The following is a 22,374-nucleotide window of genomic DNA, read 5'->3' as shown; positions in this document are numbered from 1 at the left end:
ATGTTCCTAACCATGTCCTGAGTTCATCTGCTTTCCCTGTTAGGCCTCTTGCATTGAAATAAATGCAGTTTAATTTATCAGTCCTTCCTTGTTCTCTGCTCTGTTCCTGCCTGCCCTGACTGTTCGATTCACCTTTGATCTCAACTGTACCAGTCTCAGATTGAAATCTTTCCTCACTATCTCCCTGGGTCCCACCCCTTCACCACACGAGTTTAAATCCTCCCGAGCAGCTTGAGCAAATCTTTCTGCTAATATATTTGTCCTCTTCCAATTTAGGTGCAATCGGTCCTTCTTGTACAAGTCACCTCTACCCCAAAGGTGCTTCCAATGATCCAAAAATCTGAATCCATCTCCCATACACCAGTTCCTCAGGCATGCATTCATCTGTTCTCACCTCCTATTCCTGCCCTCACTCGCATGTAGCACCGGGAGTAATCCAGATATTACTACTCTCGAGGACCTTCTTTCTAAATTCCTGCCTAACTCACTGTAATCTCCATTCAAAATTTCAACCTTTTTCCTTCCTATGTCATTGGTTCCAATGTGTACAATGACCTCCTGCTGGCCCCTCTCCCCCTGCAGAACATTCAGCACCATCTCTGAGACATCTTTGATCCTGGCACCAGGGAAGCAAAGCACCGTTCTGATTTTTCACTGCTGGTCACAGAAATGTCTCTCTGTACCTCGGAGTAGCGAGTCCCCTAAGACAAGCGATGGCTTGGAACCTGATATACCTCCCATTACATTAGAGCCAGTCTCAATACCAGTAACTTGGCTGTTCGTGCTACGTTCCCCTGAGAATCCATCACACTCTACATTTTCCAAAACAGCATACTTGTTTGATATGGGGATAGCACTACCTGCCTAACCCTCTTACCTTTCCTGAACCCATCTGTGTGACTGTATCTGAGATATCCCCCCTTCCTTTAACTGCCATCCATCACATCCTCTTGCTCTTGTAAATTCCTCATTGCCTCTAACTGCCTCTCCAACTGATCCATTTGATCTAATAAGATTCACAACCAATGGCTTTTATTGCAGCTATAACCCTCAGTAACCCATAACCTCTCCCTCAACTCCCACATCCGACAAGAAGAGCATATCACTCTACTAAGGGCCATTTTTGCTTCTTTCAATCTACAGACCCAGAAAATAGCACTGTCTTATTCCTCTACAAAACACTGGTCTAAGTTAAATTAATACTTATGGCTTATATGTTAAGTTTCATCAAGAGACATAGCTCAATAAAACATATAATCAAGAAAGAATCCACTCTACTCATTACTGCAGACTTCTTTTAAGGCCACTCTTAAACATCCCCTTCTCTGTTTCTGTGCTGTCACCTCTCCCAACAGGTTCCTCCAAGATCAGTTGTGAATTTCACTGTTTTTTTAATTTTCCCAGACACACTCCACTGTCCACGAGACATAAATTCATCAGCAAAGGCAGTAACTGCTAACTCTGTCAGTGAACAATGTGGGTTTCTTTCTTTCTCTCTCTCTCTCTCTCTCTCTCTCCTGCACTGACTGCACCATGTGCTTCCTTTCTCTGTTTTTCTCCCTTTTTAAAGTGCTGTTGTTTTGAGTTTTTTTCCCGGCCAAGTTCCAAAACAATGCAACAGCATTTCAAACAGTAATTGTTGCCCCTGGAATTCGAGGAAATCACCTCTAATACCGAAAACACCTCAAAAAAGGAGCAGCTGTTACAGCCAGATAATTTTCCCGTCCTCCATCTTGGATTACCCAGAATCACTAAATTTCAATTATTTCTTCCTGATTACACAAACCAGGTCAAGGATGGCCTTTTCTCTAGTTGGTGCCTCAAAGTATTGATTCATAAAACTAACCGGTACACCCACCAAGAATTCCTCCTCTCTGCTGTTACTAATGAGTTGGTTTGTCCAATCCATATGCAGATTGAAATAGCCCATAATTACAGCATTACCTGTATTAGTTGTGACTCTAATTTCCTTTTTAATGCCTTGCCCAATATTCCTACCACAGTTTGGGGGTTGATATTCCAACTCCCACTATCATTCCCTGCCCCCTGGTGTTTCTAAACCCATACAGATTCTACTTCACAAGAGCTATTCTCGGGCAGCTCGGTGACACAGTGGGGAGCACTGCTGCCTCAAAGTGTCAGGGACCCGGTTTCAATTCGAGCCTTTGAGTGACTGTCTGTGTGGAGTTTGGATGTTCTCCCAGTGTCTGTGTGGGTTTATGCCAGATGCTATGCTTTCCTCCCACAGTCCAAGGATGTGCAGGTTAGGTGGATTGGCCAGGCTAAAAACATTGCCTTAAGGCCAGGGATGGGCAGGCGAGGTGGGTTAGCCGTGGCAAATGTGAGCTGACTGGGATAGGGTGGGATGCTTTTCACGAGGTTGGTCCAGACTTGATGGGCTGAATGGCCGCTACCTGCACTGTCACATGCCTATTCTAATATCTTTCTTCACAATCACAATTTCCCTTTTAATCAGCCGTGTTACTGTCCCTTTTCTTTGTGTCTATTCTTTATAAAATCTGAAAACTTGTGGTAATTCAGGTCCTATTCCTGGTCACCCTGCAGCCACATCTCTGTAATACCCACTATATCATATCCACTCTGATCTATTTGTGTGATAAATTTATCAGTTTTATTGAGAATGATTACACATTAAGGCACAAGGCCTTAAGGCTTCCATAGTTCTGTTCGCTGTGGCCCTGCTCAATTCTAGACCTTGTAATCTGTGCCCAGCATCATTCTGACCTCCCATTCTCTTTTCTGATTTAATCCTTATTTCAGTGTCATCCATCTCCCTGTATAGAGTTTCATCCCCTTGGCGTATTAGTATAAACCTTCCTGACTGCATTCACCAGTGTATCCCCAAGTTCCAGTCCTGTCCAGGTACTACACATCCAGGTTGTCGTGATGACACCTCCCCCAGAAAAGATTCCAATGCTGCAGCAAACTGAAACCCTCTCCCGTGTACCATCTTTCCAGTCTGATATAACCTGCTATTTCTACTCTGATATGCACAGAGCATCAGCAGTAATCCTGAGATCACTGTTTTTGAGGTTCTACTTTATAACTTGCTTCCTAAATCCCTATATTCTGTTTTTAGGACATCTTCACTTGTCTTACCCATGTCATTGGGACCAATGTCTACCATGGCCATTGGCCGTTCACCCTCTCACTTCAGAATGTCCTGTAGCCACACTGAGACATCCTTTACCCAAGCAGCTGGGAGGCAACATACCGTCCTGGAGTCTGGTTTACAGCCCCAGGCCCATCGATCTGTTCCCCTTATTACTGAATCACCTCTGACAACAACCCTGCTCATTTTCCTCCAGGGGGTAGGCCTCCAAATCCTCAAATCATAGAAACTCAACAGTGTGGAAACAGGCCATTTTGCCCAACAAGTCCACACTGACCCTCCGAAGAGTAACCCAGCCAGACCATTCCCCTACCCTACTGGTCTCACTAATGCACCTAACCAACACATCCCTGAACACTTTAGCATGGCCAATTCCCCAAACCTGGATATCTTTGGACTGTGGAGGAAACCAGAGCACCTGGAGGGGACCCACACAGACACGGGGCGAATGTGCAAACTCCACACAGAGAGTCACCCGAAGCTGGAATTGAACCCGGGACCCTGGCGTTGTGAGGCAGCAGTGCTAACCACTGAGCCACTGTGCCACTCTGAACTATGTGGGGGACAGACACTGGGAGTGGAGTCAGCACTGGGCCCCTTGGGGGAGGGGCACGGAGCAGTGAGTGCAAGTGTTGGCCACTGGGATAAAGGCACAGGACCCAGTGTTGGCTCCACTCCCTGTGCCCCTCCCCCACAGGGCCCAGTGTTGGCTCCACTCCCTGTGCCCCTCCCCCACAGGGCCCAGTGTTGGCTCCACTCCCTGTGCCCCTCCCCCACAGGGCCCAGTGTTGGCTCCACTCCCTGTGCCCTCCCCCACAGGGCCCAGTGTTGGCTCCACTCCCTGTGCCCCTCCCCCACAGGGCCCAGTGTTGGCTCCACTCCCAGTGCCTCTCCCCCACAGTGCCCAGTGTTGGCTCCACTCCCTGTGCCCCTCCCCCACAGGGCCCAGTGTTGGCTCCACTCCCCGTGCCTCTCCCCCACAGGGCCCAGTGTTGGCTCCAATCCCCGTGCCTCTCCCCCACAGGGTCCAGTGCAGACTCCTCACAACATCCTCCTCCTCCTCAACAGGGCCCAGTGCTGACTCCACTCCTTGTCCCCCTCCCCCAAAGGGCCCAGTGCGAACTCCACTCCACGTGCCCCTCCCCCACAGGGCATAGTGCTGACTCCACTCCACGTGCCCCTCCCCCACAGGGCATAGTGCTGACTCCACTCCTTGTCCCCCTCCCCCATACGGCCCAGTGCTGACTCCACTCCCCATACCCCTCCCCCACAGGGGCTGGCACTGACACCCCATGCCATTCTGCTCTAAGGTTGTCACTGGGGTAAAGCAGTCTGAACTGTTTGGTGGAATGCCCAGTGCTATAGGAAGAAAACAATGACCTTCTCCAGTCTGCCAGCATAAGTCCCACCATCTTCTCTCGAATACCTCATACTCACACTGTGCTCACTCTGGTTCCCCAATCAAGTTTCCCTGCCATCGGGCTTGTTAGTGAGTTTGGTGAGATGGCAGTCTGACTGTTAATGAGATGGTCTGGGTTATGAGCCTGGTGTTTAACCATCAATACTGAGCATCAGTTGGTAACTCCCCTCTGCCAAGTGAGAAACTTGCCATGCTGCTTGTGAAAAGATGGTGTGAGTTTCTCCTGATGTCGAGATGGGCCTCACTGCACGTGTCACCCAATTCTGTCACACAGCTCACCATAATACATGCTGCTCAGACCCCGATACGATTCTGCCCATTACATTTGGTCCCCACATCCACATCATTGGTTGAGATTGTGAACAGCAGTGATGCAAACACTGATCCTTGTGGAACCTCACTGGACACAGGCTGCCACCTTCAGAGTGACCCATTTATTCCAACTCTGTTTTCTGTCTGGTAACCAATTCCCAACCCCCACAGCAGGACCTTTCTCCCAGTCCCTGCTGCTCGAAGTGTGTTTCCCAACCTCCTGCTTCAAGCCTAATGAAAATCCAATACATCCCATCCTCCTGTTCTCCATTATCTATATTACAAGTAATAGCTTCAAAAATCTCCAACAGATTTGTCAAACATGATTTCCCTTTCACAAATCCGTGTGGACCCTGTCCAAACAAATGTTATTTTCGAAGTATTCAGTTATCACATTCTTACAAATCGATTCTCGTATTTTCGCTCCTCCTGGTATAACGCTAACGGGTTTGTGGTTTTCTGTTTGTAGTTCTCTTTCTCCCTTCTTCATTGTTGGGGAATATATTTCTGAGTGGTTTCAGCTACTGCTTGGATAACAGTGGTGAGGATTGTGGGAATAATGGTGTCAGGGAAAGGTTACTAGACTAGTCATCCAGAGGCCTCAGTCAATGCAGGATGTGGGTTTAAATCCCAGTGCAGATGTGAAAATTAAATCCAATTAACTAACAAATACATTTGGAATCAAAAGCACGTCCCAGTAATGGTGACCATGGAACTATCAGGTTGTCACTAATGCTGTTCAGGGAAGGAAATCTCCCATCCTTCCCCAGTCTGGCTGATATGTGACTCCACATTGGCTCATGTGAAATGGCCCAGTAAGGTGAACCGAACAGCCCCTCCATTGTAATGACTGTGCACAGGAAGGGGAAATGGTGAACCAGGAAGAGCAGTCCATCACACACAATACAGGACATTTCACACAATTTGGACAATGACAGATATGTCCTGACAAAGGACAGAAAGTGCTGGACAAATCCATCCCAACTAATTCTCACCCGATCAGTCTGCTCTCAGTCATCTGTGAAAGTGATGGTCATGGTGTTAATGTCAATATTAGCCAGCATTTGCAAAGGAATAGACAAACAGGCTGGGACAGACAGATTATTAATCAGTCAGGAATCAAGGGTATCAGGGAAAAGGCAGGAAAGTGGAGTTGAGGATTATCAGACCAGCCATGATCACATTGAATAGTGGAGCAAACTTGATGGGCTGAATGGCTTCCCTTCGCTCCTCCATCTTATGGTCTTAGTTTAACCACAAAACATGAGTCAAATAAGAGATGAACCATCACCAACCCAGTGACAAGGGGAGGCTCCACACGGAAACAGATGATAACGAGCTGCTCCTTTTTGGCTGGAGAATGGAAGAATGGTGACTCCAGAAAAAGTAATGGCAAAACTTTAAGGAGCTGGAGGAAAATACCCCGCGTTTCTGAAACACTGGAAATAGCAAATGGTGGAGCATATCCCAACCCAAATTACTGAGTGCAGTGGGATGTCCAGTGGGCACCCCCGTGTCTACTAAAGTGGAACAGGCCGGATTGTTCAGTTTGTGATGAAAGGTGTGTGACGATGGAGCTTCATCTGTGTCGATAATGTCTCCTCCTCTGCCAAGTTAAAAGATCATGCAACACCAGGTTATAGCCCAACAGGTTTATTTGGAAGCAGCAGCTTTTGGAGTGCAGCTCCTTCTCAGGTGGTTGTGGAGTATAAGGGATTTTCAGAATGGTTCATGGATTCATGCAGTAAAATGGAATTCTGCTGGTACAGATTACACCACAAATGTATGTGTGTTTGTATGTGTGTGAGTGTGACTGTAAAAGGGTATAAGTCTGTGAGAGGGTGCGTGTGAGGGTGGGAGTGTGGGAATGTGCAGAATTACGTTTTACTTTGTAATTTATTAAAGTGTTGTTCTGCAAGTACAAATGACCTCACAAACTTACATGTATGTGTGTGTGAGTGTGTGTGAGAGAGAGGCTGTGAGAGAGAATGTGTGTATGTGTGGGAGTGTGACTGTAAAGGGATATAAGTCTGTGAGAGTGTGTGCAGGAGGGTGGGAGGGTGAGAATGTGCACAGTTACATTTTATTTTGCTCAAAAACTGCCTGAATCCCTGTATGATTCTGTAAATCCCTTTTTGAGAAATAGAATCACTGTGAACATTGGGGCACAGAGAGCCTCACACAGGGCACCTCACACCTTCAATGCATTATCTGGGCGAGCATGGCACCTATTGTTAAAGTTCACTTGAGCATATAACTTTAATAAAGTTCTGGAATTTACATATGAAAGAACTGAAACCAACAAGTCATTGTAAAATGAGAGACTTAACAAACCATCCAGGTCTTTTTCAATATATAATGTCAGTGACATCACACTGTAAACTTTTGCTATAAATTCTGTGTCTTACGATCTTATGCTCCACAACCACCTGATGAAGGAGCAGCGCTCCAAAAGCTAGTGCTTCCAAATAAACCTGTTGGACTATAACCTGGTGTTGCGTAATTTTTTTTTAACTTGACAGAGGGGTAGACATTGACTGCATGGATTTTTAGTGAGGCCTTTGACCAGGTTCCACATGGCAGACCAATTAGTAGAGTTATAGAGTCATAGAGATATACAGCACAGAAACCCATCCTTCAGTCCAACCCATTCATGCTGACCAGAAATCCCAAACCAATCTAATCTCACATGTCAGCAGCTGGCCCATAACCCTCCAAAACCTTCCTAATCATATACCCATCCAGATGCCTTTTAAATGTTGCAATTGTACCAGCCTCCACCCCTTCCTCTGGCAGCTCATTCCATACACGTACCACTCTCTGAGTGAAAAATGTTGCCCCTTAGGTCTCTTTTTATATCTTTCCCCTCTCACCCTTAACCTCTAGTTCTGGACTCCCCCAAATGAGGGAAAAGACTTTGTCTATTTCTCCTATCCATGTCCCTCATGATTTTATAAACATCTATAAGGTCACCCCTCAGCTTCTGATGCTCCAGGGAAAACAGCCCGAGCCTATTCAAGCTCAAATCCTCCAACTCTGGCAACATCCTTGTAAATATTTTCTGAACCATTTCAAGTTTCACAACATCTTTCTGAGAGGAAGGAGACCAGAATTGCACGCAACATTCCAACAGTGGCCTAACCAATGCCCTGTACAGCCATAACATGACCTCCCAACTCCTGTACTCAGTACTCTGACCAATAAAGGAAAGCATACCAAAAGCCTTCTTCACTATCCTATCTACCTGCGACTCCACTTTCAGGAGCTATGAACCTGCTCTCCAAGGTCGATTTGTTCAGCAACACTCCCTGGGACTTTACCATAAAGTAGATAAGTCTTGCTAAGATTTGCTTTCCCAAAATGCAGCACCTCACATTTATCTGAATTAAACTCCATCTGCCACTTCTCAGCCCATTGGCCCATCTGGTCCAGATCCCATTGTAATCTGAGGTAACCCTCTTCGCTGTCCACCAGACATCCAACTTGGTGTCATCTACAAACTTACTAACTGTACCTCTTACGCTCACATCCAAATCATTTATATAAATGATGAAAATTACTGGACCCAACACTGACCCTTATGGTCCTCCAATGGTCACAGGCCTCCAATCTGAAAAACAACCCTCCACCACCAGCCTCTGTCTTCTACCTTAGAGCCAGTTCTGTATCCAAATGGTGAGTTCTCCCTGTATTCCATGAGATCTAACCTTGCCAACCAATCTCCCATGGGGAACCTTGTTGAACGCCTTACTGAAATCCATATAGATCACATCAACTACTCTGCCCTCATCAATCCTCTTTGTTATTTCCTCAAAAAACTCAATCAAATTTGTGAGACATGATTTCCCTCACATAAAGCCTTGTTGACTATCCCGAATCAGTCCTTGCGTTTCCAAATAAATGTACATCCTGTTCCTCAGGATCCCCTCCAACAACCTGTCCACCACCAACGTCAGGCTCACTGATCTATAGTTCCCTGGCTTGTCCTTACCACCCTTCTTAAACAGGGGCACCACGTTAGCCAACTTCCAGTTTTCTGGCACCTCACCTGTGACTATTGATGGCACAAATATCTCAGTAAGAGGCCCAGGTTATCACTTCCCTAGCTTCCCACAGAGTTCCAGGGATACACCTGATCAGGTCCTGGGCATTTATCCACCTTCATAAATTTCAAGACATCCAGCACTTCCTCCTCTGTAAAATGGACATTTTTCAAGATGTCACCATATATTTCCCTACATTCTATATCTCCCATGTCCTTTTCCGCAGTAAATACTGATGCAAAATACTCGTTTAGTATCTCCCCCATCTCCTGCGGCTCCACACAATGGCTGCCTTGATGATTTCTGAGGGGCCCTATTCTCTCACTAGTTACCCTTTTGTCCTTAATGTATCTGGAAAAACCCTTTGGATTCTCCTTAACTCTGTTTGCCAAAGCTATCTCATGTTCCCTTTTTGACCTCCTGATTTCTCACAGGTTTACTCCTATTGCCTTTATATTCTTCTTAGGATTCACTCGATCTATCCTGTCTATACCTTACATATGCTTCCTTCTTTTCCCTAACCAAACCCTCAATTTCTTTAGTCATCCACCATTCCCTATACTTACTAGCCTTTCCTTTTACCCTAACAGGAATATACTTTCTCTGGACTCTCATTATCTCATTTCTGAAGGCTTCCCATTTTCCAGCCGTCCCTTTACCTGCGAACATCTGCTCACAAACAGCTTTTGAAAGTTCTTGCCGAATACCGTCAAAATTGGCCTTTCTCCAATTTAGAACTTCAGCTTTTAGATCTGGTCTATCTGTTTCCATCACTATTTTAAAACGAATACAATTATGGTCGCTGGCCCCAAAGTGCTCCCCACTGACACCTCAGTCACCTGCCCTGCCTTATTTCTCAAGAATCGGTCAAGTTTTGTACTTTCTCTAGTGGGTGCATCTACATACTGAATCAGAAAATTTTCTTTTACACACTTAACAAATTCCTCTCCATCTAAACCCTTAACAGTATGGCATTCCCAGTCTACATTTGGAAAGTTAAAATCCCCTACCATAACCACCCTATTATTCTTACAGATAACTGACAGCTCCTAAAAAATTTGTTTCTCAATTTCCCTCTGACTGTTAGGGGCTCGATAATACAATCCTAATAAGGTGATCATCCCTTTCTTATTTCTCAGTTCCACCTAAATAATTTCCCTGGATGTACTTCTGGGAATATTTTCCCTCAGTACAGCTGTAATGCTATCCCTTATCAAAAACGCCCCTCCCCCTCCTCTCTTGCCTCCCTTTCTGGTCTTCCTGTAGCATTTCTATCCTGGAACATTACGCTGCCAGTCCTGTGCAACCCCAAGCCACATTTCTGTAATTGCCATGATATTCCAGTCCCATGTTCCTAATCTGCCCTGAGTTCATCTGCCTTCCCTATTAGGCCTCTAAATAAATGTAGTTTAATTAATCAGTCCTAACTTGTTCCTGCCTGCCCTGACTAATTGACTCTCTTTTATTCTTAACTGTACTAATCTCAGATTGACGTCTTTCCTCACTATCTCCCTGGGTCCCAACCCCACCTTAAAATTCGATCACATGGGATTCAGGGTGAACTTGTCAATTGGATACAAAATTGGCTTCATTGTAGGAGACAGAGAGTGGTGGTGGAGGGTTGTATGTCAGACTGGAGGTCTGTGCCCAGCAGTGTTCCACAGGGACCAGCACTGGGCCCACTGTTATTTGTCATTGATATAAATGATTTAGATGAGAATATAGGAGACAGGGCCAGTAAATTTGCAGATGACACCAAAATTGGTGGTGTTGGAAACAGTGATGACGATTATCTGAGATTACAAAGGGATCTTGATCAATTGGGCCAATGGGCTGAGGTGTGGCAGATGGAGTTTAATTTGAATAACTGTCAGGTATTGCATTTTGGTAAAACAAACAGGGGCAGGACCTACACAGTTAATGGTCGGGCCTGAGGGAATGTTGTAGAACAGAGAAACCTTGGGGTTCAGGGACATAGTTCATTGAAAGTTGTGTTACAGGTAGACAGGATGGGAAAGAAGGTGTTTGGCACCTTTATTGCTGAGACCATTGAGTAAAACAATTGGGATGTCATGGTGTGATTGTACAGGACATTGGTGAGGTCAATTTTGGAGAACAGTTACATAATCCTTTTTCTGGGGCCAGTTGTTTTTCTGAATTAGGAATTTTTCGGATTCAGAATAAATGACATTTTCACAGTAAAATGTGAAAAGTATTACCTAACAGCAGATGCACGTCTCAATAGTACAAGCACTGAGACCCAATTGATGCCAGTCAGTGCTGGGTCACACCACCATGTCACATCTGAGTGATGCGAATCGAGTGGGTCACCTGTTCACACGCCAAAATGGCGCTCCACACTCCACAAAAACAATCTTGGATTTTGGAGCTTTTTGGAGTTTGGAATTTTGGATAAAGGATTGTGTACCTGTACTGTGTACAGTTCTGGTTCCCCTGCTATAGGAAGGATATGGTTGAATTGGAGAGGATGTAGAAAAGGTTCACAAAGATGGTATAAGGAATGGAGGGTTTGATTATAAGGAGAGGCTGGAAAAGCTACAAGGCTTTTTTCGCTGGAGCAGAGGAGGTTAAGGAGTGACCTTCGAACCCAGAACACAGAACAGGACAGCACAGGACAGGCCCTTCAGCCCACGAGGTTGTGCTGAGCATTTACTTTAATCTAAGATCAATCTAACCTCCACACCCCTCAGGTTACTGCCATCCATGTGCTTGACCAACAGTCGCTTAAACATCCCTAATGTCTCTGACTCTACTACCACCACTGGCAGTGCATTCCACGCACCCACCACTCTCTGAGTAAAGAACCTGCCTCTGACATCACCCCAATACCTTCTTCCAATCACCTTAAAATTATGATCCCTTGTGACAGCCATTACTGCCCTGGGGAAAAGTCTCTGGCTAACTACTCCATCTATGTCTCCCATTCCCTTGTACTCCTCTATCAAGTCACCTCTCTCTCTTCCTCTCTCGAGTGTGAAAAGCCCAAACTCACTCAACCTCTCTTCATAAGACAAGCCCTCCAATCCAGGCAGCATCCTGGTAAATCTCCTCTGCACCCTCTCTAAAGCATCTACATCCTTCCCCTAATGAGGCGACCAGAACTGGACACAATATTCCAAGTGTGTTTGAACCAGGGTCCTATGGAACTGCAGCAAAACCTCCTGGCTCTTATCCTCAATCCCCCTATTAATGAAAACCAAAACACCATCCACCTTCTTAACAACACGATCAAGTTGGCAGCACCTTTTAGGGATCTATGTCCATGGGTCCCAACATCCCACTGTTCCTCCACTCTGCCCACAATCCTGTCTTTAAGCCAAAAGCCAATATCACCCGCACTGTCTGTGTCCTCATTGATCTCCCCTCCACTGTCTCCAAACTCATAGTCCCCCAGCCCCACACTGCCTGGTTCGATCTGCTCTGCAAGGTCCACAAGCCCAATTACCCCGACCGACCCATCGTCTCAGCATGCTCCTGCCCCAATGAACTCATCTTGTCTTACCTCGACTCCACCCTCTGTCCCTCAGTTCAGGCTCTTCCCACCTCCATCCACGACACCAACCACGCTCTCCATCTCTTCAGCAACTTCCAGTTCCCTGGCCCCCAGTGCTATCTCTTCACTATCGACGTGCAGTCCTTATACATGTTAATATCTCACAAGGATGGCCTCCAGGCCCTTTGCTTCTTCCTCTCCAACAGACCCATCCAGTCCCCCTCCACCTATACCCTCCCCTCCCTCGCCGAACTGGCCCTCATCCTCAATAACGTTTCCTTTAACTCGTCCCATTTCCTCCAAATCCAGGTGGTGGCCATGGGTACCCACATGGGCCCCAGCTATGCCTGCCTCTTTGTTGGCTATATCAAACAGTCCCTCTTCAGCACCTACACAGGCAATGTACCCCAACTCTTCTGCTGTTATATCAATGACTGCATCGGTGCAGCGTCCTGCACCCAGACTGAACTGGAGCAGTTCATCGACTTCGCCCACAACTTCCATCCCGCTCTCAAATTCACTTGGTCCATCTCGGACACTTCCCTCCCATTTCTTGACCTCACCGTTTCCATCTCCGGTGAGTCACCAGACGGATGTTTACGACAAACCCACAGATTCCAATAACTCCCTGGGCCACACCTCCTCCCACACAGTATCCTGCAAGAACTCCATCCCATTCTCCCAATTCCTCCACCTCTGCCGCATCTACTCGGATGAGGAAACATTCCACTCGTGAGTATCCCAGATGTCCACCTATTTCGAACAGCATGATTTTCCTCCCTCTCATCCAAACAGCTCTCCACTGCACCTCCTTCATTCCCTGTTCCACTGCTCCAAACCCCCGCCCCTCCCAACGCAATAAAGGCTGGGTCCCCCTTGTCCTCACCTACCACCGCAATAGTCTCCGCATCTAACACATCATCCTTAAACGCTTCAGCCAACTCCAATTAGACCCCACCACCAAGACCATCTTCCAGTCCCCACCCCTCTGTGCCTTCCACAAGGACCATTCCCTTTGACAATCCTTGGTTTGTACCACTCTCCCCACCAACCCCTTCCAGCTACCAAGTACCTTCCCCGGTAACCGGAAAAGATGCAGAGCCTGCAGGTACACCAGCCGGTCACCTCCATCCAGGGCCCCAAACAGTCCTTCCAGGTGAGACTGAGGTTCACCTGCCTCTCTTCCAACCTAGTTTACTGCATCAGGTGCTCCCGATGTTGTCTTAGGGAATGGTTCGCCGAACATCGCAACTGGGTCCACAGGGACTGACCGGATCTCCCACTCATCCCCCAATTTAATTCCCATTCCCACTCGCTTTCTAACATGACCATCCTTGGCATCGTCCATTGCCACAATGAAACACACTGCAAATTGGAGGAACAACACCTCATCTTCCACCTGGGCAGCCTACAGGCCAGATGACTCAATATTGGCTTCTCCAATTTCAAATAACCTCCCTTTCCATCCCCCAACTCCCTTTCCAGCTCCTTCCCCTCCCTCCCAGTGCTCCCTGCCACCAACTGGATTCATTCCTCCCATTGACCCAACCAGGTCGTCCCCTGTACCTGTCTTCACCTGACCCTACTTTACAACCTTACCCCTGCCACCTGTTTTATCTGCAGCACCCCCCCCCCACCCCACACCCAGCCCCAGTCCTGAAGAAGGGTTACTCCCAAAACATCAGCTTCTCCACCTCCTGATGCTGCCTGTCTTGCTGTCTTCTACTTCTAGCTTCCTCCCGTCTACCTTGGATTCCTGCATCCAGTATAGCATTTGTTTTGGCTTTAACCCTGTGTTCAACATCCAAATTTGACCTTCCTAAATTAATCACTTCTTATTTAACCAGATTTAACTCCATCTGCCACTTCTCAGCCCAGCTCTGCATCCTGTCAATGTCTTGTTGTAGCCCACAACAGCCCTCGCCACGATCCACGACATCACCGACCTTTGTGTCACTGACAAACTTACTAACCCATCCTTCCACTTCTTCATCCCAGTCACTTATAAAAACGACAAAGGGCAGAGGCCCAAGAGCAGATCCTTGTGGGACACCACTGGTCACCGAGCTCCAGGAGGAATACTTTCTGTCCAATACCACTCGCTGTCTTCTTTCGGCCAGCCAATTCTGTATCCAGACAGCCAAAATTCCCAATATCCCATACCTCCTAACTTTCTCAATGAACCTACCATGGGGAACCTTATTAAATGCCTTACTGACATCCATTTACAGCACATCCACTGCTCAACCTTCATCAACTTGTCTCATCACATCCTCAGAGATCCCAGTGAGGCATGACCTGCCCCTCACAAAGCCATGCTGACTGTGTTTAATCAAATAATGTCTTTCCAAATGGTCATAAATCCTGTCTCTCAGAATCCTTTCCAGCACCTTGCTTACCACAGACGTAAGACTGACTGGTCTGTAATTCCCAGGGATTTCCCTATTCTCTTTCTTGAACAGAGGAACAGCATTCTCCTCCCTCCAATCAGCCTGTACTACTCCCATGGAGAGTGAGGATGCAAAGATCATCACCAGAGGTGTAGTAATCTCATTCCTCAATTCCTGTAGTAACCTCGGATATATCTGGTCTGGCCCTGGGGACGTATCTAACTTGATGCTTCCCAGAATTTCCAACACATCCATTTCCTTAATGTCAATCTGTTCAAGTTTATTAACCTGGTCCACAATGTTCTCATTATCAACGAGGTCCCTCTCTCTTGAACACAGAAACAAAAGCTCATTTAGGGCCTCACCTACCTCTTCAGACTCCAGGCACAAGTTCCCTCCATTATCCCTGATCAGCCCTACCCTCTCGCTGATCATTCTCTTATTTCTCATGTAAGTGTAGACCGTCTCTTGGTTTTCCCTAATCCTTTTCCCCAAGGCTTTTTCATGCCCCCTTCCTAGCTCTCCTCAGTCCATTTTTTGAGTTCTTTCCTAGCCATACTGTAATCCTTTAAAGCTGTGCTAAATCCTTGCTTCCTAAACCTTCAGTAAGCTTCCTTCTTCCTCTTGACAAGAAGCTCCTCTTCTCTTGCCATCCAAGGCTCCTTATCCTGACCATTCCTTGCCTGTCTCAGTGGGACAAAGTTATCCAACACTCACAACCAGTGTTCCTTAAACAGCCTTCACGTTTCTGTTGTACATTTCCCGCAGAACAATGTTCCCAATTTATACTCCACAGCTCCTATCTAAGAGCGATATAATTTCCCCTCCCCCAATTAATTATGGATGTTTATAAAATCATGAGGGGCATGGATAAGGTAAGAAACAAACTCTTTTCCCAAAGAGTTAGGGAGTTCAAAACTAGAGCGCATAATTTTAAACTGAGTGGAGAAAGATTTAAAAAGAAGCTGAGGGGAAATGTTCTCACACAGAGGCTGGTTCATATGTGGAATGAACTGTTAGAGGAAGTGGCAGATGCAGGTACAGTTACAACTTTTAAAAGATATTTGGACAGGTACATGAACAGGAGGATCACTGTGTTTCCACATTAAAGTTCCCCATTCAGCTCACACAGGTATAATTGGTCTGTGCTGTTTTCACCTGACTGACCTCCAGGAGATTTTGGAGACAGCTCAACAGACAGTAGCTCTTCGATGTGACTGAACCTACAAGTATCCTTTGATTTTCTGTACAATTCTGCCTTTCTGTGTTACGTTAGCCCTGTCAGTAGACAACAGCTGTTTCTCTTTCAATAACTTTGATTTCTAATGCACTGAACTGTTCACCTCAAGATCTATTCCAGTCTGTAAACCCGCAGTAAAGTGATGATGAACAAACTGTCCAACATTCCAATACCAATAACAAAAATCAAAAGTGAAACTAAAACTGTGTTCCTCCATTCTTATCACATACTTTAGAAATACAAATCAACTTGAAAGCTATCCATGCATCTCCTGCCTGAGAACACAGTTTCCCAAGTGATATTAATATTATTTCCTGAACCTTCATCACTCTGGTAACCAACTGAGTTTTATAATGTATCAAGATTGCCTCCATTTTGTGTCCAGCAGATGTTCACTGAGCAAAGTGATTTGACCTTGTGTCCTTCACCAAGGTCATTGCTGTTTGCTGTATTGACAGGAATGTGGAATACTGCAGCTCAGTGCATACAGGCAGTGGTCACAGCAATGGCTCCATGGGCCATCGATCTGGTCAGAAGGAAATAATGTCCAATTCTCTGGCCTTGGTGTTCCACTCTAGGGAAACAGGTTATCCTTCCCATAAAGTTATGGAGGTTGTGGGCAGTCACCTTCATATAAGAGATGCAATTTTGTGAAAAAATACTTGATTGTGGTGAATCAACATGTCACCCAACTCAAACCAGCCAGTGACCTGCTGGTGTCCAGCAGCTCCCACTGCTGCTGGTGAATTCCTGGCTGGTCATTCTAGGCAGTGGCTTCACCTTCATTGTTGCTGTGGCTGGATGGCAAGTCCCACTGCATCGGAGTTTAGGATGGGAAGCCCACAGGCAGAAAGACCTCACAGTCTTTGCTGTTCTCCCTCATGGAGGTCTCAGACAGCAGTATGAGGGAGAGTCTGGACAAACACCTCAGTGAGGCCAGAGGGGTTCGGAGACGTGACTTGTCAGCTTGGACCAGGAGAAGGCCTTTGGAAGAATATCCAACACCGATTTAATCAACTTGCTCTTCAAATGGGGTTAATGCAGGGACTCCATAATTTGATCCATCTGCTCTGAACAAACATCAGTGGAACAGTTTAAATAATGGTTGGGAATGGGAAAGCTTTCCGATCAGAGATGGAGCCAGGCAGGACTGTCCTCTCTCCTGTCCTGTTTGTGTGCTGTATTGAACCATTTACTGAGTACAATAGGAAGGAGGCAGGTGTAGGAAAAGGGAAAATGCCAGATATTGCAGGCACTGAGTTAAAATCATCCCTGCACATGGAAAACATCACTGCTTTCTGCACAGATCCACCGTCAGTGATCAGATTGATGAGAATCTGTGACCAGTTCAAACTGGCTTCAGGACACAAGATCAACTGCAGCAAGAATGAGCTCCTGTTCCTTTTCAGAACTGGGCCAATCAATCCTTTGCCCTTTGCCCTGTCCGAGCAGACGACCTGAAGGTGCTGGGAATGTGATTCAGAGGAGCCGAGGTGTGTGCTAAAACCTGGAAGGTGTGGGTAACTGTGATGTGACTGAAACTGGGCTGGGGCAGTGACATTCCCTCTCCATTGGAGATAAGGAGCTGGTCATCAGCTGGGAGATGTTTCTTCATTTCTCAATGTGGTGTAACTTTGGCCCATACTCCACTCCTGGACAGTGGAGGACACTCAAAACATCTTCCACTTTGTCTGGAGTTCAACAATGGGCCATGTCTGTGGGGACACAGCAGTAGGGAATGTACCCAACACCCACCTCAGCCCAATATAAAACAAAGAACGGTGGATACTGGGAATCTGAAAGGAAACAGGCAAGTGCTGGAGAAACTCAGTAGATCTGGCAACATGTACAGAGAGAAAAACAGAGTTAATGTTTCCAGTCCAGTGATCCTTCTTCAGAATTGCTGTGTTTCTCCAGCACTTTGTGTTGTGTTTCTGATTTCCAGAACCCACAGTTCTTTGTTCCAGATGACTGTGGTTTATCAGGTCAGGTTTCACTCTGAGATCTGACGTGTCCAGTATCACCATCAGCTGGGATTGGAACACAACTAAAGTTACCTGGACCTTGGGCGTTCTGTATATCCAGAAGGTTCCCATTTGGTTTCACTGTAGTTGATCTTGTTCTGATCCCAGCTGGAGGAGAGAGGGTACTCCCTGTCAGATCCACCCTGTCCACCCAGAGTCTCACTGCCTCTGCATGTTGCTCTCACCGTGGTTCAGGTGAGGAACAGGCCATCACTAGCTCCTTGTGGGATGTGCCTCAGTGGGAACAGATAAACTCATCGCCTGGGATGACAGCCTGACAGCTAACAGCCTGAGGTGGAGCCAAATGTGGACAGGACTGACACCACCTTCAAGGCCCCTCATTTCCTTACCCTGTCTGACTGTTCCCAGTCTATCGCCATTCCCTATCCCACCTCTGCCCTCCCCTGAATTCCTTGTGTATCCCTCCACCCCATTGACCCCATTCCCCCAGCTCCCCTCACTGCCACAACCTGGCCATTCCCAATGCTCCATGCCAGCTGCCAGCTTTCTGTCCCTCTCCCTTGTGCCGTAACCAAGAGAAAGTGCTGCCCTCAGACCAAATTGCAGAAACCTGCCGCTGTACATCACCGGGAAACAAACATGAACCGGGCTCACCAGATTCTCACACACTGCTGACTGGGTCTTCAAGGAGGGACTGGGTTTTTATGTTAATGAATATTCATGGGATCCAAATGTAAACCAAGTACGAAGCACCACAGTCTGGTGTAATACCTGACAAACTGTAAACACACGGCTTTATCTCGACACCACAACCTGTCATTGGGAAATACATCAATTCATACCCGGCCTAATTCAGCCACACTCCCAGCACGTCTCCTCAGTTCATCAGAAAAGCAAGATTGGACGGATAACATTAACTCTGTTTCTCTCTCCACAGATGCTTCCAGACCTACTGAGTTTCTCCAGCACATTCTGATTTCATTCCATTTCCTGCTCTTGCAGGTTTCATGAGATCCCCTTGACATTTCTGTTCTTGCTGTAAACCAGGCAGTCAGTCTGGGCGACTGTCCCTCGGGAGGCTGGACAGAATGATGGAAATGTCTCTCTCCAGGGAAGATCATGAGGAGCTCCACCTCCCCAGCCTTGTCAGGTCGGCCTGGGCAGCCATCCGACAACCCAAAGGACTTAACATTGAGTTCCTGAATCTCCAATAACCTTCCCACCCATCCCCCTGCTCCCTTTCCAGTCCCACCTCCTCCCTTCTATTCCACCCACTGACCCTTCCTTCCAGTTCCCAACTGGATCCATCACTCCCATTGACCAACCAGGTCGAACCCACTACCTGTGTTTACCAATCACTGCATCACCATTCTGCTACTCTCCCCATCCCTCCCCTCCCCTCCCCTCTCTCTATCTGCAGCTCCCCCTCTCCCCCCATCCCCCCATCCAGTCCTGATGAAGGGTTAGACCTGAAGCATTGTCTTCTCCACCTCCTGATGCTGCCGGGATTGCTGTGTTCTTCCAGCCTCCTGTTTGTCTACTTGGTCAGGTCATTCACCCCCTGCTGGGCTCCCTGCACCCTCCCCATTTCCCCATTAATATCGAGGCCCCTGTCCCAGCCATTTACACTGAATAACATCCTGATTGTGGACATACTGCTATCCACAGGTCTGGATCAATAATATCATAGAATCCCTACAGTGTAGAAACAGGCCATTTACTAACCAGTCCACACCGACCCTCCGAAGAATATCCCACCCAGACCCATTCCCCTACCCTATTACTCTACATTTTCCCTGAATACTGTACCTAACCTCGATATTCGTGAAGTCTATGGGCAATTTAGCGTGGCCAATTCACCTAACCGGCACATTTTTGAACTGCTGGAAGGAAACTGGAGCACCCGGAGGAAACCCACGCAGACACAGGGAGAATGTACAAGCCCCACACAGACAGTCGCCTGAAGCTGGAATCGAACCCAGGTCCCTGGCGCTGTGAGGCAGCTAATCACTGAGTTACTGTGTCACCGTAATCTCCTGTAGTTCGACGTTTGGTGAATAAACAGATTTATTCTCGCGGTATATAGAAGGAGATGGGGTGGATCGGATATACTCAGATGATGTCATGATGATTGTAAATGTAAGATCTTGTTCACGTGAAGCCCAGGAATTAAAGCCTGCCTTTAGCTGAAGTGAGGAGGAGCCATGTCAGAAATACTGGAGACACAGCAGGTTCCAGATAAAGAGAGAATAATCCCCAGATTCATCCACAAAGGGAATAACAAACAGAAACACTGACAGTCTGGAATCCAGATCAATCCAGATTCAGAGGGAGTGGGTTCCTTCCATTACCTGGATGGAGGGTTCGTTCTTCAACTGAGTGACAACGGCCCTCGTGTTCCTGGCCGTAGATGATGCAAATGACAAAGAAATCCGAACAGCAGTGTCCTCCATCTGACCATCAGGGCCCACCTGCACAATGACAATAAGATTGTTTGAAATAACTTCCATCGGCTTTTACTGAACAAGCCACTGACAATGTAACCTTGTTGTTTAATAATTCCATGGTGACAGGTTGAACGAGGCAGAGAGTGGGTTTGAAGGGAGTTGATGATCTGTCACTCCAACCTTCACTCTGAATGTGGGATATGATTTGGAGGAGTTGGTGTTGGACTGTGGTGGACAAAGTTAAAAATCCCACAACACCTAGTTACAGTCCAACAGGTTTATTTGGAAGCACTAACTTTCGGAGCGCTGCTCCTTCATCAGGTGGTTGTGCTGTAGGATCATAAGACAGATCACAAAATTTTGCTCTTAATCTTGTATCTTACAATCTTAGACTCCACAACCACCTGATGAAGGAGCAGCGCCTCAGAATGTTAGTGCTTCCAAATAAACCTGTTGGACTATCCCAGCATTCCACAGTTCATCAATCTTTCAGGAAGTTTGAATGGGAATCAGACAGAAAATGCAGTTTATGGACTTGGAGCCTTCCTGAACCCTCTGTTTTTAATGATGGGGCCCATCTCGGTGTTGGCACGCGGAGCGGGTGCTGTTCCCACACAAGGAAAAGGCCCAATGGTAATAGGACCCGGGGGGGTGAGGGACATGCTGAATGGATAAGTGGGAGTGGGTAATGAGGTGCCAATCTCAGTGTCCCCTCACTGAAAGACAGGGCCTGGCACCATCTCAAAAGAACTTTTCATCCTGTGAGCAGAGCGATCTTGTTCATCAGGATCACTTGGCTGATTTCCAACTGCCCTCTGAAATGGCCGAGCAAGCCACTCAGTTGTGTCAATCGCGATAAAGTCTCAGTTGGACAGCAGTGGGTCAGGAAGGCAGCTCACCACCACCTTCTCAAAGGGAATTCCCAACGGGCAAGAAGTGCGGACCTCGCCAGTGACACCCGTGTACCAGGAATAAATTGAAGGAAATAGTTTAGGATGAAAACCTGGTCCATGTTTTCTGTTAACCTGGGTCTAAAAAGTCAAGTAAATGAGGGAGTTTTGAATATGATGTAAAAATCATTAACTTTTGTAATGACTCTGGGAATAGCAGGGTTTGATTTCCAGTCCATTCCCCCCGTGAGGTGGAACAGCAAAGAGAGTGAGGGGGCATTGAGCTCCTGTGTCACCACTGGGCACACAGAGATTCACAACAGGCAGGGCAGGGCTGGGAGGAGGGGATCTGAAGCCCTTACCCCCCTGACTGTTTGTGTTTTCTCAGACAGGACTCCGTGCTCCAGAAGGACAGTCAGCTGCTGAGACCAGGGAGCTGTATTCCACTCGGAGAAGAAGGATCCTTCAGAGGATGCAGCATCACATCATTCCCCCCCCCCCCCCCCCCCCCACCAACACAGACCGTCTCCGGGCAGTGGCTATCTGCTCACTATCTGATACAATGTCACAAGCTGGTGAGTACATCACTGCCTCTCCTGAGCAGCTGATGGAGACTGTGATGACTGAAGCCACTGACAGACAGAGGTCTGGTAGAGGCCAGGCACAGGCTGAGTCCCAGGCTGATGAGGGGCCTCTGCAGTCAGTAACATGGAACCTGCTGCAGTCGCAGCGAGAGGTGAGGGAGCTGCCAGGGGCTGACAACCCCACGGATGGACAATGGAGGAGTCCATTCAGGCCATCGGTGCTATCCTGTCCCAGCCGTGGGTGTGTCTTGCTTCCTGTATCGATGGGTTAGTGCCCCTCATGGAGAGCCACATCCAGCAGGTCACTTGATGGATACACACACACAGGGTGACCAGGTGAGAGAGGAACAACATAGCTGGAGAGTCTCTCCCAGGGGCTCCTCCATCTCCCCATCACATAATGGGGCAGGTGTCCC

At 47.2% G+C, this 22,374-nt stretch overlaps 1 protein-coding gene across 1 annotated transcript in view; it reads right to left on the bottom strand.

Moving 5' to 3' along the window:
* Window positions 1–22,374, bottom strand: part of LOC140496215 (uncharacterized) — an 87,370-nt gene that overhangs the window by 31,150 nt on the left and 33,846 nt on the right. The window contains exon 5 of the mRNA XM_072595714.1: window positions 20,389–20,508. Within this exon, the coding sequence (XP_072451815.1) occupies window positions 20,389–20,508 (120 nt within the window). The remainder of the gene's footprint in view (window positions 1–20,388; window positions 20,509–22,374) is intronic.

Source organism: Chiloscyllium punctatum, chromosome 26 (genome assembly GCF_047496795.1).
Source record: "Chiloscyllium punctatum isolate Juve2018m chromosome 26, sChiPun1.3, whole genome shotgun sequence".
In the NCBI taxonomy this organism is placed as follows: domain Eukaryota; kingdom Metazoa; phylum Chordata; class Chondrichthyes; order Orectolobiformes; family Hemiscylliidae; genus Chiloscyllium; species Chiloscyllium punctatum.
Note: the sequence above shows the minus strand (reverse complement) of the source record. Positions and strands in the feature narration are given on the sequence as shown.